The sequence below is a fragment of the Centroberyx affinis genome, unplaced genomic scaffold (assembly GCF_046629955.1).
Source record: "Centroberyx affinis isolate AG114_WGS23_722 - 3 ecotype Tasmania unplaced genomic scaffold, CSIRO-AGI_Caff_v1 ptg001383l_1, whole genome shotgun sequence".
Taxonomy (NCBI): Eukaryota; Metazoa; Chordata; class Actinopteri; order Beryciformes; family Berycidae; genus Centroberyx; species Centroberyx affinis.
Window position 1 is genome coordinate 228,176 of NW_027279866.1, and position 17,816 is coordinate 245,991.

The 17,816-nt window shown below is 43.9% G+C and overlaps 1 protein-coding gene across 1 annotated transcript in view; it reads right to left on the reverse strand.

Annotated features, from left to right (window-relative positions):
• sema5a (sema domain, seven thrombospondin repeats (type 1 and type 1-like), transmembrane domain (TM) and short cytoplasmic domain, (semaphorin) 5A) overlaps positions 1 to 17,816 on the reverse strand; it is a 78,233-nt gene that overhangs the window by 49,074 nt on the left and 11,343 nt on the right. The window contains exons 4-7 of the mRNA XM_071526054.1: positions 10,255 to 10,317; positions 7,016 to 7,114; positions 3,162 to 3,375; positions 1,147 to 1,432 (exon numbers count right to left, since the gene is read on the reverse strand). Of these exons, the coding sequence (XP_071382155.1) occupies positions 1,147 to 1,432; positions 3,162 to 3,375; positions 7,016 to 7,114; positions 10,255 to 10,317 (662 nt within the window). The remainder of the gene's footprint in view (positions 1 to 1,146; positions 1,433 to 3,161; positions 3,376 to 7,015; positions 7,115 to 10,254; positions 10,318 to 17,816) is intronic.

Sequence of the window (17,816 nt, forward strand, 5' to 3'; positions counted from 1 at the left end):
GTACACTTATCTTAATAAGCAATGATGAGCTTCTTTTATGTGATTCAATTGTGAGTCGGCTGCTGGAATGAGTGAACACAGTTGTAGCTGCTGTATCTTTTACGCTGCACAACTATTTGCATCATTGGATATGTCAACATGCACACTAATAATAATAATTATCCAATCTCCGCCTGATTAAAGCAAGATCCAGCTATAGCATCTGTCATGTAAATGTCTTAAGGTCAAAATCCGAGTAAGCATAACAACTGTTGTTAGGTGTTAAAACACCTAGATTTCTAGTCAAGCTTTAGATTTGTTTTCCCTTAAACACCAGTCATGTGTCATTCAGTTTTTTTTTATAAGTGCGCCTGTCAAAAAGTTCACATACCAAGTTGACCCAGATGCAGTGTCGGTATGTTTGTTTACACAAATGACAACATGGCGGGAAAGAAAGCGTGCTGCGTCTTCTGCTTTAAGCTAACACTGTGAATAATATATGATGGTATTATGTAAGCACATCAAGAACAACAACAAAGAATAAAAAATAAAAAAATCTGATGAAGTGTTTTGGTATTTTTCATCTGATATCAACATGGCCACGGGCTGCATCTCATTGTGTTACATCCTTCACTGAGTAAATTAAACCGACTATCCAATAAATCCATGCAAACCCGCGTTGTTGGGTGAAATAGCATTACTTTGAACCATGTAAACATTTTAATCAAATGATCAACTTAAACCAATTATTCACAATAGCTGAATTTCCATCTAAGTATTTTTATGCAAATTATGATACAGCGAATTAGAAATGCTGAATGAAAACAGCAAATTTAGCTATAATTTTGCAAAATAAAAAATCATGTTTGCTTGAGGTAGAAAAGTAGTAGGAATTCTGCCAATAATTGCCAATAATGTGAAATTAAATAGCCATAGAAAGGCATTTGTTGGACAAATGATGACGTAGCTTAAAGACTCTTGTGGATGTGTTTTCTGGCGTAACTTCTTCTACATTCAGGAAGTATGTATATTTGTTTTATATATACAGTATATGTATAATGCACCTAATTCCCACTGTATTCACTGTAGTTTTTACAACATCTCAAAGGTTTGCTCATACAGTATATATGTACATATAGTTGGATAGGAACACAGCGCGTCACTCACACATTGGTGGTGAAGATGCCATACAGCAGCTCCAGCTCGGGCAGGTAGAAGGTTCCCTGCAGCTCGTTGTAGTTGAAGGGGATTTCTCCCGGCCTGGAGCAGTTCAGCCTGGCCTTCATGAAGGTGGTCCACGTGTCCTCCAGGAGGAAGCGCCCGCCGATGTCGTTCTTGCAGACGCGGCCGGCGCGGGAAAACACCGTCCGGCCGCAGTCGTGCTCCACCGCGTTCTCCCGGAAGAAGAAGTAGGTGAAGTTGCCGATATCGTAGGAGGAGACGAAGTTCGGTTCTGCCGAAGGAGAGAGAGAGAGGAGGAGATAGGGAGATGGAGCAAAATACAGAGCGATAAGGAAAAGGAAGGCAGGGGGAGAAATGAATGGGAGAAAGTGGGGGGAGATAAGGGGTGGGTAGATGAAAAACCACAAAGAGAAGGCAGAGATACAGAGAAAAATTGAAGACAGCAAAGAGAGAGATGGGGGTGTGCAGAGAGAAGAAGAAGAAATACAGAAAGAAAAATAGTTAGGGTGGTAGGAGTAAGAGAAAGAGAGAGAGAGAATGAGTATGACTATGTGCTATGACTGATTGACTCGCAGTATGTGTGGGTGTGTAGCCCACACAGCAGCAGGTGATCAGGATTAATAACTGTAGGCCATGTTATTAATGGCATTGTGTTGTAATAAGAAAACTCATTTTTCATCTCCCAAACCTAAAGGTTAGGATGAGAAATGACCAAAACAGGTGTAGTGTAATAGCTCGCACCCTATCTGAAACACGCGACCCCCACGACACTGTCACTGCTAAGGCGTTCATCTTTATGTATGACATTATTGGATCTAAACCGCACACTTTGTTCTCCCTGACAGTGATTTAATTCACTTTTAAATGAAAGAGCGTTTTTTTCTCCCCCTCCCCGGTTCACCCCTCTTCTCCTCTGCACCTTCGGAGGGCAGTGCGGGGAGAGATATAGGGAAAAAAAATCAATTCGCCATAAAATTAGTTATTAAACCTTTTCCCAGAGGTTGCAGGAAAGCAATGTATGTGGTGGCTTTTAATTTATTTTTTCAATTTAGCTTAAATGTGAATCAGATAAAAGTCACTTGCTGACAAGATACTGATTGACCCGCTCCTCTGTAGGCCGGACAACTTAAGTTCTCCAATCCGTACTGAGGCTCCAGGTGGACGATAGCATGTGAAGTGGGTCTGAGCTCTCAGGGGGAAAGACACTGATTTCAGAGGAATTTACAATTTTATGGCCTTCAAAGTCAGGGTGAAAGAATAAAAGAGATTTTCTAGTTGCCTAGTAACTCTTGCAACAATCTCCTTCACTGAAAAAAGGCAACAAAACAATTATGAAGAGATGACGTTTCTCCTTGTTCATGAACAGCTACAGCACTTTGGGCAGCACAGTGGTGTACACAGTGGAGTAGGGAGACCATCCTTCAACCAAGGGACACAGACTCCAACTCTCATGTCCCAAGTATCCTTGAGCAAGACAATGAATCACTAGCAGCTGAAGGGGCGATGTTCTGTAGCCGACCCCCTGACCTCCCTGTGGAAGGGGCAAGCCAAAACACAATGTCTCCTTCGGGGATTAAAAATGATCACTTTGCTACTCTCTCTATTGCAAATGGCAGCGTTTCTGTATTTAACACCCAACTCTTGAAGTCCCCATGAACTCCTGTTACTTTTACTTTTACGTAGTACCTTTAATGGTGACCTCATGCTGCACTAGCAGGCATAAATATACATTTCTAACCAATAAAACCATCAGATTTTTGAACAATCCTGCCCCTCCGCACCCCTCCCATCAAATAAAACCACCTTTCTCTCCCTGATTCATATTCCATTGGTTTAGACTTTTGAATTATCCCTCACTGCATGATGCCCCGCCCTAACATCCTGTTTCAACAGGTAATGCATGAAATCCAGAAGTAAAGATGGCATTTCATGGGGGTTTAACCTCTCTGCCTAGCAGTCTATTTACACTCTAACACCTGAATCTGGACCCCAAAGCCTACCATTGAGCCACTTGGAGTTGTACTGGGCCGTGCGGAGCGGCGGCAGCCCCCCCAGGCTGCGGTAGATGGCGGGGTCTCGCCCAGAGAAGTCCATGGCCGTAGCGGCGTAAAGCTCCCCGCTGGAGGTGATGAGGGCGGTGGAGTTGTGCAGGGGGTTGTAGGGACACCGAGCCATCCCGCTGATTTGATCGTGGATCTCCGTCAAGTTGGTCAGCTGCAACATGCAGAAAGAAGGGGAAGAAGGAGGGAGGGAGGGAGATGGAAAGAGGGAGGTGAAGGAAGAGATCGAGGGTAGGAGGGAGGAAAGAAGAGAGGAGAAAAGGAGAGAAACAGTTGACAGGAAGAAGGGAGACATAGAGGGATGGGGATGTATAAGACAAAGTCAGTAAACTTCTCAGTAGACATTATGAAAGAACATGTGCTTTATTTACATTGCATATACCTCCTCCTACATACATATCAGTGCAAAGAATCATTGGTTTCAAGTTAGTGGAAGCTAAACAATAAGCCACAACTTACTTGGGAATAAGGTTTCAAGTTTCCACTTTTTATAAAATAACTGATCACTGTGTAAAACTTCTATACAAAAAAAATGTAGGACAAAAGTAGCAAAGGGCAACATTAAAATGCAAACCAGACAAGTCTGGTAATGTGTTGTTTGCTTTTGCCAATATGCAAATGGTGCAGACACAAAAATACTTCATCTCATTATGTTTTGTTTGGTTTACATCTACTCCAGTGCCGTAACACACACAAACATATATATGAGCAAAACCTTCAGGAGCGGGAAGCATAATCAAAAACCATATTTAGAATCATTAGCAGCATAAACACACAAAATACAACAGCTGCCTCAAGTCCAAAATTAAGAAACCACCTGCGCCTTCAGTAGAGTTTCTGAAAAGAGGCTCCAAGCCGTTCCTAGTTGCAGTGTTTCCTTGGTTCGGTCTCTAATATCTGTACATGACATCCATCTGTTTGTCTGGTTAAAACATTACTATGCCACATCACTGAGAAGGGCCTCTCCGTTTTCATAAGAGGCTCAATGTGAGATGCAGTCTTCCTTCACATTCTGCCTTTGAATATGAGGCCAAATCCAGCTCTCCGCATTTAAAAATACTTTACAGCATGACCCAGGCTTAGCCCTGACACAGTGCACTTGTTCCCAATAAAAAACCAGGCCATAGCTCACTGACTCAGCCTTGAATACCAAAGAGGAGTAGTGCAAGAGTGCATTTTTTTTTTATATATATATCCAAGATGTAATTATATTTTATGGTGCAAAAGCAAACAGAGCATAGGAAGATTAACTTATGGCTTCTGCTTCCATCCAAGTTCATCTAAGTTCTAAGGGTAAATCCATGACACAAAGTTAAAACGCTTGCACCAATCTAATGTTTTTAATCCCACAGTACAGTTCCACAGTCCCAACTACAGTATAATTAAAGTCATTTTATTTGCAATGAGTTTTCTATCAATCAGGATTCCACGATTTGACGTCCAGCCTGGCACTTCTCTCCTCCAGACTGTAAACCCATCACATCACATGCCAAGCTCACACAGAAGACCTTGAAACGGTCTCATCCTCTAAAGATCTGCAGCACACTGAATCTTGTGTGTGTTTTCGGTTGCTGAATAACAGGTGGACAGCGCTTCCTCACAGGATGCCAGACGCCATTCAGGGCATGCGTTGGGAAAACAGGCAAGTTTTTAGCCAGTTTCCTGGAGCCGGTCGATTTGGATCAAGGGTTCCGTTAACACCCACCACCTCTGCTGCACTCCAGCCCGACCAAACAGAGCGGCCCTGTCTGTGCTGAGATGAAAGCCTGGTATTGACGGGGCTCATTCTGCAGGCTGGGATAGCTGTTTTCGGGTCAATAGGGTCTTTTAAAAAAAAAAGGGGAGGAAAAGCGATAGAGAGCATAAATGGAGAGGCTAGACTGTATCCATCATGCATATTGAGGCAGCGGAGTGAAAGTCTTCTCTATGGCGAAGCCCAGCAGCTGTGCGATTGGGACACTGGAGTGACTTTAGACTTGAATGGCTCTGATAGAGACTTTTTAGAGCCAGCTCACAGCTAGACAGGCTGCTGTGAGAACCAGCTGGGCGCTATAGTGGCCATTGAGAGAACTTTCAACTGTCCACTATAAAGGGGAATCTAGTAAAAAGCTCTATGTAAGTGCAATTTGAGATCTGTTAGTGGGCAGTCATTGATATTCTGCTGCAGTTGGCTCCTAGTAGCTATCTGTCGTGCGAGTGTGAGCGGAATGAATGAGTTGCAATAGTGTCCGCAGTAAGGTTGACTCTATTGTTGTACGCACAATTCACTTCTTCCTCCTGATCTTTTTCCTCTTCCTCCTCAGCATAAGTTACAACAGCATCATCATCTTTATTATCACCAGCTTACTATCATTGTCATCATCATCGCAACAACCACCATCATCGTCATCATTAGCATCATCATCAACATCAACATCATCATCATTATCATTCATCAGCATTATCATCAGCTTTATCATCATCCACCATCATGGACATCATCACCATCGTCATCATCACCACTATTACCACCACTACCATCATCATCACCATCATCATCAGTATCATCACCACTATTACCATCATAATCATCATCATCATCATCATCACCACCACTACCTTTATCATCATCATCATTATCATCATCATCACCATTACCACTACCTTCATCATCACCATCTAAAACCATCACCGCAACCAATACCACTATCATCATCATCATCATTCTCATCATCATCATCAACATCATCATCACCACAGCCTCTACCACTATCTTCATCTTCACCACCATCACCACCATTCCTACCATCATCACCACCATCCTCATCATCAGTTGCAGCACGGCTGAAAGTCTGAGGGAAGTTTCAGTAGCTGTTGAATCACTTGCCATCCTCCCAGTGCTTATTCAACTAATAGAATATTCTTCCCCCTCTCTGTTCATCCATCACCGCTGATAGTAAATCTGTCTACGAGTGACTCCATGACGGTTGCTGTGCTCAACCAGTGTTTCACATTAACAGACGTTCAGTGGGTAAATACGACAGCGGCTGATGAAATACTGCTATAATAATGTCATGACATTTCAACTATATGTATTTTCACAGCGGTAAACAGTCGTTATGAGCCTGTGACCTTTGGATGCAGTGCTTTTGGAGAAAAACAAATGTCATCGTAAGAGTAAACTCCCGCCTCCTCCTTTTCTGAAACCCCACAATAGCAGGCGCAGATACCAGAAGCGGCCCGATCTCTATTCACAGGTAAGCAGGATACCGTGACATTTTAAATTCTGGTCTGTATTTTACTTCACTGGACACTTGTCACATACTGTAGTGGATAAAGTAGTTTCTCTGCTGACACCTCAGTTATCCAGAAAAATGGTTGTTAGCACTGTAAGCATTCCTAATAGAAACGAAAGGGAAGCAGCAAACAACAACCTAACAAGTTAACACACAAAAAATTCCTTTGTTGTCCTGACTTTGTGTCAAGAGCCTGCTGAAAAAAAAACTAAAAATAGCAAACCGAAATGAAAATGCAGGCGTCCCTTTAAGGTGTGGGAATAAGAGCTACAGGGCATGGCATAACAGAGAGAGGACAGAAGAGAAAACAACAAACATGACTAGACTTAAATACAGAGGATGAAACGACAGCATGATTTAATATAGGGAATAGAAGCAAAGGAAAGCAATGATTCATGGAGAAGGGCAGAGGAGAGCAGATGAGACAAAGAAGGGTGGAAGGGGAGAAACAAACACAGAGAGAGAGAGAGAGAGAGAGAGAGAGGAGGATGAGAAGAGATACTCAGCTACTGTTCGTACCGTTCGGTTGGTGCAGATGGGGGTGAAGGCGTTGGTTCCACAGGTAAACAGCCTGTTCCCATTCACCAGCAGCACTCGTATATAGTTCTGGCACTCCTCCTGTGGACACATACACACCAACACAAACAGAAACAGAAACACACACACACATCGCACAGTAAGCAGTTAGTATCGGCACCATTATGCTGCCATTGACAAGCAGCAGCATTAGGTAGAGGACAGAATTAGACTTAATGCCACTAAACAAGACAAACACCTGCAGCCACAGGAGGGCTAGTTTAGAACGTGGCCAAGCTCGACAGAGGCAAATCAAGGCTAATGCCCACACGGCTTAGCCATGTCACATCTTAATTCAACAGGGAACAGATTCGGAGAGGGAGCTGAATGAGGTGGAAAACAGATAAATGCAGTGGGCATGGGAGAGGACCACTCTGGATTAGTTTGGAAAATTGCCTTGTGTTTGTTGACTGGTCAAAAAGTGACATGAAAGCGTGGTCTGTATTATATTTTATTGAGTAAATTCATCATGTTTCTTTCTGCCCTCTCTCTGCATTAATCAATTAAAAGCCCTTTTCCCTAAATTATGGTGAAGTACGTGCTCACCACCGTTTTCTTGGCTTGCCGCTCAGAGGTTTTGGCCCGGGCTTCTAGCAAACCGCTCAGCACTTGGTGAAAAGCTCAGTACAAATAAAGTATGACTGACTGAGTGAATGATTGATTGAATGACTGATTGCTGCAGAACAACGTGAACTCTGTACACCGCCGTGCCGTCAGGCTTTCACGGAGGGCTGCTGGGGATTTCCATCAACGGAACTCAAAGCAAACGTAACAATAGCAGTCAGTAGTCAGTAGTGTCAGAGAGCCGCGTTTGTTTTTGTCCTTGGCTAGGGTAATAAACCAGTCGTAGGGTCTCCTCCATCTGAAAGGGGCCACGGCTGTGTTGGTGAGGGGGCCCTCGTTGAAATTTAAAACCCTGTAAATCAGCTTTTGTCTGAGACACTCGAGGTGCCCCCCTCCCCCCTCCCTGGGGACTGATTTAGGAGTGGAGGGCACCAGAGGAGAGATGGGGGGGGGGGGGGGGGGGGAAGAGCTTTTATTTCCACCGTCAAGATGGAGGTTGACTCGTAAAACGACTCGTTTCCCAGTGCTAAGCACTGTCTAAGTATGTGTATATGTGTTTGTGTGTATGCCTATCCATTAGAAAGAGCTGTGTGTGTGTGTGTAGTTACACTTATTATGCATGCCTGGATATCTGTACACTTTGTACAACTCGTTATATATGCCTGTATGTCTGCCTGTGTGTGTGTGTGTCTATACGTGTAGGTGAGAGAGTGCGTGTGTGTCTGCATACGTGTGTGTGTCTGGGGAGGGGAGTGGGGTGGCGGGGGGACAGGGGGGGTTCTGCATAATTCAATTCTTTTCTGTGGTTTGTTTCTACGGTAAATAACGGCAGATTTAATATTTGCCCAGCCTTACAGTCTTGACTTGTTTATGAAAACTTCCTGACAAATGTTCCACGTCCGTACAGTAATACAGAGGCTGTTATGCTTGGCTCTCGCATTATAAAACAAAACAGAGGCAGCAATCAAATCCCGTCAAGTCAATTTAACTCTCCTTTCTTCTCCCGGTTGAAATAAATCAAATACACAAGAGAAGAGCAGACGTGTGCATTAAGAAAAAAACAAAAAAACTACAATCACTTGTAAATTCACTCAAGGTGCGGGCACGGTATCTGTGTAATAGCTTAAGCGATGGTATATTGATGTGCGCTGAGCTAGGTAATAAACCATCGAAAGCCCTGTCAACTGTGGGAGAATGAAGTCTTTTAATGCTATTCTTAGTGTACGTCACAGGAGCTGATCCTCAGAAGCAAAACAATTTGACTCCTCTAGACAGGAGCGACTCTCAAGGACTGAGGTGGCTTTGGTCTGTAATTCACAACAACTATCTTGTGCTGGCCAGCCTGTGCATGCCTATTATGGGTCTCTAACCACCTTTTGCAGGAGGATAAATACACAGTGGCCTACACACACACACACACACACACACACACACACACACACACACACACACACAGACACAGACACATACACATGCACACACACACACACACAGAGCAGGGCTGGGTAGTTCACCTACAAGTCAAGTTCCTCTCTCAACCATCTGTTTCGTAGACAAGTGTATGGCAGCTAACCACATACAAAAACATACACTTGCACACACAGAGAAATAAAGAAAAAGGAGAACACAATAGGAGCTCCCTTTGTGCAAGATCTATAAGAGTTAAGGTGTGGTTGGGAAACTTTTTGAGTTCAAATCCTCTCTCTCAGGTCAATCCCACATTCAAAGCAATCAGGGATTTACGGTGAGGCTATATGTTAAGTCTGAGTAATGAGCGCCATGTTGCTTTCAGGTTTGAATACGTTTCATTAAAGGGATAACTTGACTTTTAGTTTAGATTTCACCAGGAACTTGTCAGGATAAAAGTCCTGTCCTGGTTGTGATTTGACACTGCCTATAAAAATGGCTTTTTTAAAATGCAAGAATTTTCCAAAACTCGTGGATCATTTACCAATATAAATATTGTAAGCATCAAATTCTTTCATGAATTCTTATACTTAGGTTATGTTTTCACCCTTGTCTGTTTGTCTGTTTGTTAATTTGATTTGGCCAAAATATGCTGGACACAAAGCCCTTGGCCCAAGGATAACTTAATTAGATTTTGGTGGTGATCCAGATCTGGGATTTCCACCATTAGACGATTTGCATTTATTTAACTATTATTCTGCGTTCATGTGCTGGTGGGAAAGTCCGACATCCAGGACTTCCAAGTCGGCTGCTAAACACCATTGTATGCACCTGCTATTTTGTCGGAAAATCAAACCCAGAAGACAAGAATTAAACAAACATAAGCCGTTATGGAGGCTGCAGCTTTGCAAGTTGGAGAATTGTTCGGCGTTGGTGGAGGTTTGCACTCTACAGAGTGCCTTCTAGTTATGTATAATATTATTACATTATTAATCAACTTTACTGAAACTAATGGGTTCAGCTAGCTGCAAGGTAACAAGCTAGCTAAATACTAGAGGTACCGAATTTAGTGAGAAATGTTAACATCAACAAGCTGTTTTTCAGTTAAGGACAATACAAATACATAAACTGTTTTCCACATTGTGACAAGTGCCTGATAAATAAATGTAACAGTGTGAAATTCCAAATGTTCAGGTATCACTGAAACTCACCTCAGATTTTCCACGACTGAAGCAGGCTCCCTTGGTGAACTCATCGCAGTGCCACTCAGCCTCCTGCAGGGAGAAAGAAAAGCAGCATTAGGCACCCGATAAACCATCAAGAAGCAAACATCAGAAACACTCAACACAATGTCACTGAACCACTTTCAAAACCACTCAGGGAACCCAAACAAAACAACGTCTGACTCTCAATTGTGGCAAAATGTCCACCTTTGAAATCAGTTTGACGTCTGGAGATTTTCTGTGAGATAGCCCAGCTACCAAAAATGTCACTAAAGACATGAAAACACTGCTGCTAAATGTAATGGAAAGCCATATAGTGATGAGTTTGATACGCAGGCCGTGCAACATTGATTTCTGTGTGTTGCCTATTCGTTGTGTTGTGTGGTGGGGTGGAGGGGCATCGATTGAAACAGAGGCTAAATGAATTTGACATTAGGCAGAGGATACATCTTCCATACGCTCTCAATTGCACACACACACACACACACAGAAACACACACGCACGCACACAACACCTCAGTTTATAAGCCATGTTAAATACAGACACCGAATCCAATTAAGGTGCACACCAAGCAGGGAGACCTCAAGACATGAGAGGCATGCAAGCACAGAGCAGAATGCCAATTTGATTTATGTGTGGGGGAAAATGAGGGATCTTAAGACATAAGAGGTGAGTCCCTAGAGTAGAATGTCAACGTGATTTACATGTGAGGAGGAAACAGAGGGACGCCTTTTACATTTTACTACAGGAGAGAGAGCGGAGTGAGAAGATAAAACCTGGACTCGCCTCCTCTGGGTGGAGAGACCAGTGTGCTCCAATTTCTACCGTTTAATTTCAGCGTGACCTCCGGGGGTTCTCTCATTGATAAAAGTTCTCTATTCATGAAATGAGTGTTGGCCCCGGGCCAGCACCGGGCCACTAAGACACTCACACTTTGACAGGCCGAATTAGTCGTCACTGCCACCAGCTCACCAGTGTGACTGGCTGAAAGAGGAATACTTCACAGAAAAATTGGATAGCACTGTAATACGGTTAATGCCAAGTCACGAAAAGCCACAAAAAGTAAAACTATTCAACCTCTCTTTGGCCACAGAGATATGACTCTCCTGCAGTAATAACCTGGCAAATGGCCATAAGCGAATGACTTCACTCTCTGTGGGAATATAGTAAATATCTCTAACTGAAAGAGAATATTGTATTTCACCTTGGTATCAGGACTGTTTTATGCCAGGACAAGAGGGGAAGAGAAAGCTGAACCCCCCTCAGCACTTAGGAGAACTTCTTTCATTTCCTCTTTGAGCAGGCTCTGGGAGTCTCGTCTGTGTGCTTTATGAAAGGGCCTTCGCTCCTCTGCCTCAGCGGCCGTCGAGGGGCACAGAAACACGCTTGTGCACGTATGGACACACACATACATGCACACGTGCACTTACTGTAAATGCGCACACATGCACCGACAGTAGGGAGCTTAGCGCGAGAGTGCTTAGGGTGTGTGACTATTCAGGGAGAAGATAGAGTATTAATGGGAGTTGGCCTCTCTCTTTCTCTTCTGTGGGTGCATGTGTGTGTGTGTGTGTGTGTGTGTGTGTGTGTGTGCCAGTTCACATTCCAGGCCAAAGCTGGCTATTTTGGGGCCAGCCACCACAGACACAAACCACACACATCAGCACTAGCAGCACAGCCTGTGCACACAGCACCACAGTCTGTCCCAGCTGAATTAGATGTGGGCACAGACAGTACTTTCACTAATCGCAGGGGGAAAAACCCGTTAATGGCCTGAAACTTTACTCAATCATGTTCAGTGTCAAAATCAATCATAATACAATGCAGAATTACAACTTGAGATCACATGAATGGGACCAAAGTGGTTGCTTTTATTATTATGGGGAGAGAATGTGATTTATCATCATCCTGTGCGGTTCAAAGCAGATTTTCAGATTATTACATATACACATTACGACTTTAAGACATCAGCTTTATGGCTACTGAGCAAGGTGATGTCCATAAGCCTCTAAGCGGGGGAAGTGCTTGCATCATTTGCCACTAAAGCCACCTTATCTGACTCCCTAGTCTCAAATGGACCAGAGTATAGAACAGAATCAGCCATGCTAAGGCAAGTGCCAGTGTCATTAAGACACATTAAAAGCTCATTAACATGCTATTGTTCAGCCCCAGCGTGCTCCTAAGATGGATCTGTCTTAAACTGAAACACGTCTGGAATGTGCTGATTTCAAATAATAATTCTTGGCTTTATCAGACACAGCTGTACTATAAAGACCTTTTTCCACGCGTTTGCTCACCTTGAAGAGAGAGAAAGAGAGGAGACTTAGAGGAGAGAGAAAGAGCTTCTGGTCCAGTAGCTCAGTGAGTTGAGCATGGCACTGACTTTGTTAGGGTTAGGGGCTTGATTCCCAGTGGATCGACCCCCCCAAAAATATATATTTATATCCATCATGGTACTGCAATCAGCTTTGGATAAAAGCATCCATCAAATGGCTGTTTTGTTGGAGAGGGAGAGAAAGATGTACTTAAGCAAGAGAGAAAGTTTGTGTGTGTGACAGAGATGCAGAAATTCAAAGACAGACAGAGAGACTTTGGCACAGTCAGTAGCAGTCATTCGCTGCTTCAGGGAAGCTGAAGAATAAATTCGTGAGCTATGCATGTTCCATGTGTCCGCCCTCTCTACTGTCCCCTGTAATGACTGCAATCCTCAGAGATGAACCATTGTGCTCCAGCCTCTTGTCAGCCTTCACACTAAGGGGCTATTGTCACCACGAGGTGGGTGCAGGAGAGAGACTAAGGACTAAGGGAGACAGAGAGAGAGAGTGTGGGCAGAGGGAGATAGAAGGAGACAGAGAAAAGGACAGAAAAGGAAAAAAAGGGACAAACAGACGGAAAAAAAACAAAGAGAAAACAGAGAGCAACTTAGGAGTCAGCCAGGACAAGGGAGACAGTGTGGGCAGAGGGAGAGAGGGAGTGAAGAAGTCAGTGAGATGGAGGAGGGAGTGAGGAGCTGAATTCCAAAACAGTGCTGTTTCCAGACATGATATTGAATATATTTTGCATAAAGAGGGTCCAGAGAACACACTCGCTGCTGACAGCTGTCTGGCTTTGTGAAATGACTGGCTGTGTGTTTCATTACAAGGGGATCGGGGGTTGAGAGTGAGAGCTGGACAAATCCTGCTGGGGAAATCTAATCTGTCTTATGAATAGCTGATATTACCTTTTGATGTGCTGGCACAACATTTACTATTCAGACTGATGTCTGCTGATGTAAGCCACTGAAAGATTTACACATGAAATCGGTCTTTGTGTCAAATCTGAGTGAGTGCGTGGGTCCGTGTCACTTAACATATCATCATAATATCATTAAAATATGGGAAAGATACAATTAATGTTGAACTGACCTCCTACTCTTACCATTTAGATGCATAATCCTATTTGCCTGTCCTATTTCTCCATGTTCAGTGAAATCATGGAATTGATAGACCATGTGTCTATCAGTTCCATGATTTCACTGAACATGTTGGTGTCTGCATCCCCAATCCCGCTGATGCTTTTTATTCTATGCATTTAAATGGCCAAGTTACTGGGTCCTAGTAATTGAATTAGCAATGCTTCCAGAGCAATGGAGGATGGGTTCTGTTAGCTACTGATTAGCAGGGCTAATTGTCTGGCTGATGGAACGTAATTGCAAGAGACAAGCAAATGAAATACAACATGTGAAACTGGAGAGGGCTTTTTGCTTTGTTCACTGGAGGTCCCTTCCACTATCTTCACAACATTACAATAAGAGAGGAAGCAAAGAAAAATGGAGGCACAATATACACCTCAACACCATACGCTGTCTGTTGTCAAGGGGAGCTGTTATGGATAGTGTTTTCATCTGCCTGTTTGTGTGCCAATGCACTATTTTCTACTCCTCCGGTGCTATATTGAATGGTGAACAATGGCACCGATCTCATCCCAGTGCTTATTGACTGATGCAGTGATCACTGTTTCTGCTGAAACATTGAGCCTCTCTGTCTGCATCCTGTTTAGATTCACCATGTCGGAGGAAACAGCGCGCTAATATTGGATTCTTAAAGGGGATGTTTTTTTTTTCTGTGTACATTATTTGGGGAGCTCACAGGCAGACAGGAACACAAGGCTGAGTTCTATTCCAAGCCGGCGCGGCCATTCATCAGCCCAGGCAACACAATGGGATGTGAACACAATGCAAATGCAGAGGGGCCGATTCATCAATGTGTGCCCCTCACTGCAGCAGGTACAGTACCAGTGGGCAATGGCTCATGGGAGCCGGGCAGTGGCCGTGCCAGGGTCGATGTGGCTGACTGAGGTTGGCAGGATTAGGAGGGCAGACAGCAGAAAGAGGGATAGAGGAGGCAGTACGACCATACTGAACATGTGAGATATCTCAATATACCAAATGAAGAGTGATTCACCTGTAGTGGGAGGAAGACAATTGTGCTTCATAGCTGCTTTTATTCAAACTAATGCTTTGGCTCCAGTGGCCTTCACTGCTATTATAAAGGCTCTCACCAGTTGAGCACCTTGCACAGTCTGGACTCCCTCTTTCCTTTTTTCCTCCTTCAGCTGCGTCAATTTGAAAGCACACCAAGGAGAAAAGTATCCACCTTTCGTTCTTGACAGTGTTTTCCAGATCAGTGAGGATGGGGATAGAGGTTGACAGGGAGAGTAGGGCCACTTCAGGCTGCTGAGACACCGCAGAAATGACTTCAAGTACCAGATATTAACTCCAATCAAGGCCATAGGGAAGGCTGACTCATGTTTCAAGGCCTAACTCTTCCCACTTCAACCCAATTGCCATTCAGTCCGAGTACGATTGTTATCTCTTTGTTGGAGTCCATGTGATGCGGGAGCTTTTCTCTTTAAACTGTTTATGATTCTGAAAGTGTCCCACTGTCTTGTAAACAGTTCCTCAGACAAACCTTTATATCTCTTTTAAGTGACTGAACCTTCTCTACTCTCAGGACTTATTGAAGACCAAATCCAGGGGAGGGCAGAGGGGGGGTGTGGGGGGGCTCAAAAGACACACAGGCAATGAAAGAGGAAAAGTTCTCAAATGGCTTAACACCATCTCTCCTTACAAAGGCCCTCTCTCTCCAACTTCAGCCGTTCTTGACTTTTTCTATTTTTCATTACTTCCAGGCAAGGGGGGCATTTACTGAGGATATTATGATTGCTGGGCTCAGGCTCTATCGATCTCCAGGCCTGAACTCGATATGTGCAATAGAGCGGGTTAGACTGGTGGTGTTTAGCTACCACCCCAAGTGCCACTACTCTTTAAAACCTCCCAAACAAAGGTATGACTACCCGTTATTCAGAGTTCATTTTCCTCCGTGAACGCCTGAAGACAACTAATCATACTGCAACCAAGGGCAGGAAAAGTGGGCGGGATTCATTTTGCCTTCACGCAGCAAAGGACCTTGGTGGCTGTTTTTTCATAAATGTTTCATGTGCTTGTGTACATACAAGATGAAATCAGGGCGTCATCAATCATATGGTAATTATATCCACCTCTCTCACGTATTATAGGCTGCTTTGTATTGCACTGGCTCTAAGCCTTGTGCTCCGTCAAACCATACACACACTCCCTCTTAATGCTGCCAGCCATGCAAAAACAAATCAGTGCCATAAGGCATTATCTGACAGGGCTGAAGCATGGGGATGGGGTGAAATCACAGATTCATGCGTAGGTGTAGCTTTTAGCTTGTTTTCCTTCTGCAGAAAAAAAAAAGAAAAAAACTCGTACAACTCTTTTGAACATCACTGCAACCGAAATAAAACCCACTGAACAACTAATGACTGTTTGTGCTCAAACTTTCTTTGTTCGCCCTGGCACTCCCAGCACCATATTCCCTTGTAAATCTATTTGATCAATCAGTAATGCATGTAATGTGAGTGGAGCGACAATGCCAAAGGGGAAATTCATTCAACTCTTTCATATCGAACAACAATAAGAATGACATATATAAACCCAGCCATGGCAGCAACCAAATCTCTATGCAATTAATCCCTTGTTCTATGCCAGAAAAAAAGAAGGGAGGATGGGAGGGAAAAAAGGAAAAGGAGGGAGGCGAGTGGAAGAATAGTATTTATGCTCTTCCAACTCAAGCCCTAGGGCTTAAATAGCCTCCTCCTTAACTCTGCAGCCCTGGTCCAGTCAAATGCAAAACAGGGACTAGTCACTGGGTCAGTTTAAATTGGCACCAGGCCTTGGCAGGGATTACCAGGTCCTATTCTCTAAGAGAAGAGGCCTTGGAGATGAGGGGTTGATTGGGCCGCTGGAATCTCCGCTGTGATTCTGCAGCGCTAGCCGAGCGAAGGATAAGATAAAGAAAAAGGGATGATTGCGTGAACGGATGGCGCAGAGCATCTTTAAAAAGCGTCTCTGTCCCAGTGAGCGACCACAAAAGACTGCTTCCCCATGGATTGTGGTCTCTCTCCGTGGGGGGTTCCTCTGTTTTCTCCCCTCTGCCTGCGCGCTGTCGCTTCCCCCTCTTCCCTTTGTGTGTGCCGCCCTCCGCTCTTTTCTACCCATCAAATTCAGTCTTACTCCTTATTTCGTCCGACCATTCTTCTCTTATTCCTTCCCAGATGGATTTATATCAACAGAGCTCCCTCCATTCTGCCTTTTGTTCCATCCTGCCATTTCTCTCTCTCTCTCTCTCTCTCTCTCTCTCTCTCCCCCACCTCCTCATCCTCTCCCCTGGTTTTCCAGGGTGTAAATGGCAAGCATCAAGCCTTGTCCGACCATCAAAGGAGCCTGCTGGTACCACCTAGAAAGGCAGTCCAAATAAACCCTGAATGTGTCAATGTTTGCATGGTTACTCAGTGGGTCACAAAATGTTTAGCTCCACAGGGGGGATGTGTTTGTGGGTGAAAAAAAAAGAGAAAAAAATTCAAGCGTACAGAAAAAAAAAAGATAATGGCAACATGTGGAAGAAGGAGGCATGAAGGAGAGATTGAAAAAAAAAAGATTGAAAAAAAAAAGCATAATTGCCACCTCAAGGCCAATATTGTCTATTTATGCATGTGCAAATACATGTTAGCACAAAACCAATCGTGCCTATAATTCACAACACAGGCAGAAGGTAAGGTTCTACTGAAATTAGTTCTATTTAATGGCTCAATTTGTTGGATTCTTTCCCTGGTGGTAGCACAAACTATTGTTTTTTTGACCCCAATACCTCGAGTAGAACGGAAGACTTTCATTTACCGAAACAGAAGAGTATCATCTGATGAAATGCAAAGCGTGGAATAGTAGCAGCGAAGTGTGGCAGCAGAGTATGTATATACGGATTCAAATTGGATTTGAACGCACAGGGTATTAGCACTGACTAGACTCAGTTGTTATCGACACTGTCTCCCTATCCGCCTCTGTATATCAGCCCACTGCACTGACGTCCAAAACCACTGTCACTCCACTGGATGGGAAGCTGTTGTGACGTGTGAAACGCTAAGCCATTTTACTGTAACAGCTTTAAGTTGCGAGCGCTGGCAGCATGCTTCGACTAGCGCGGTGTCT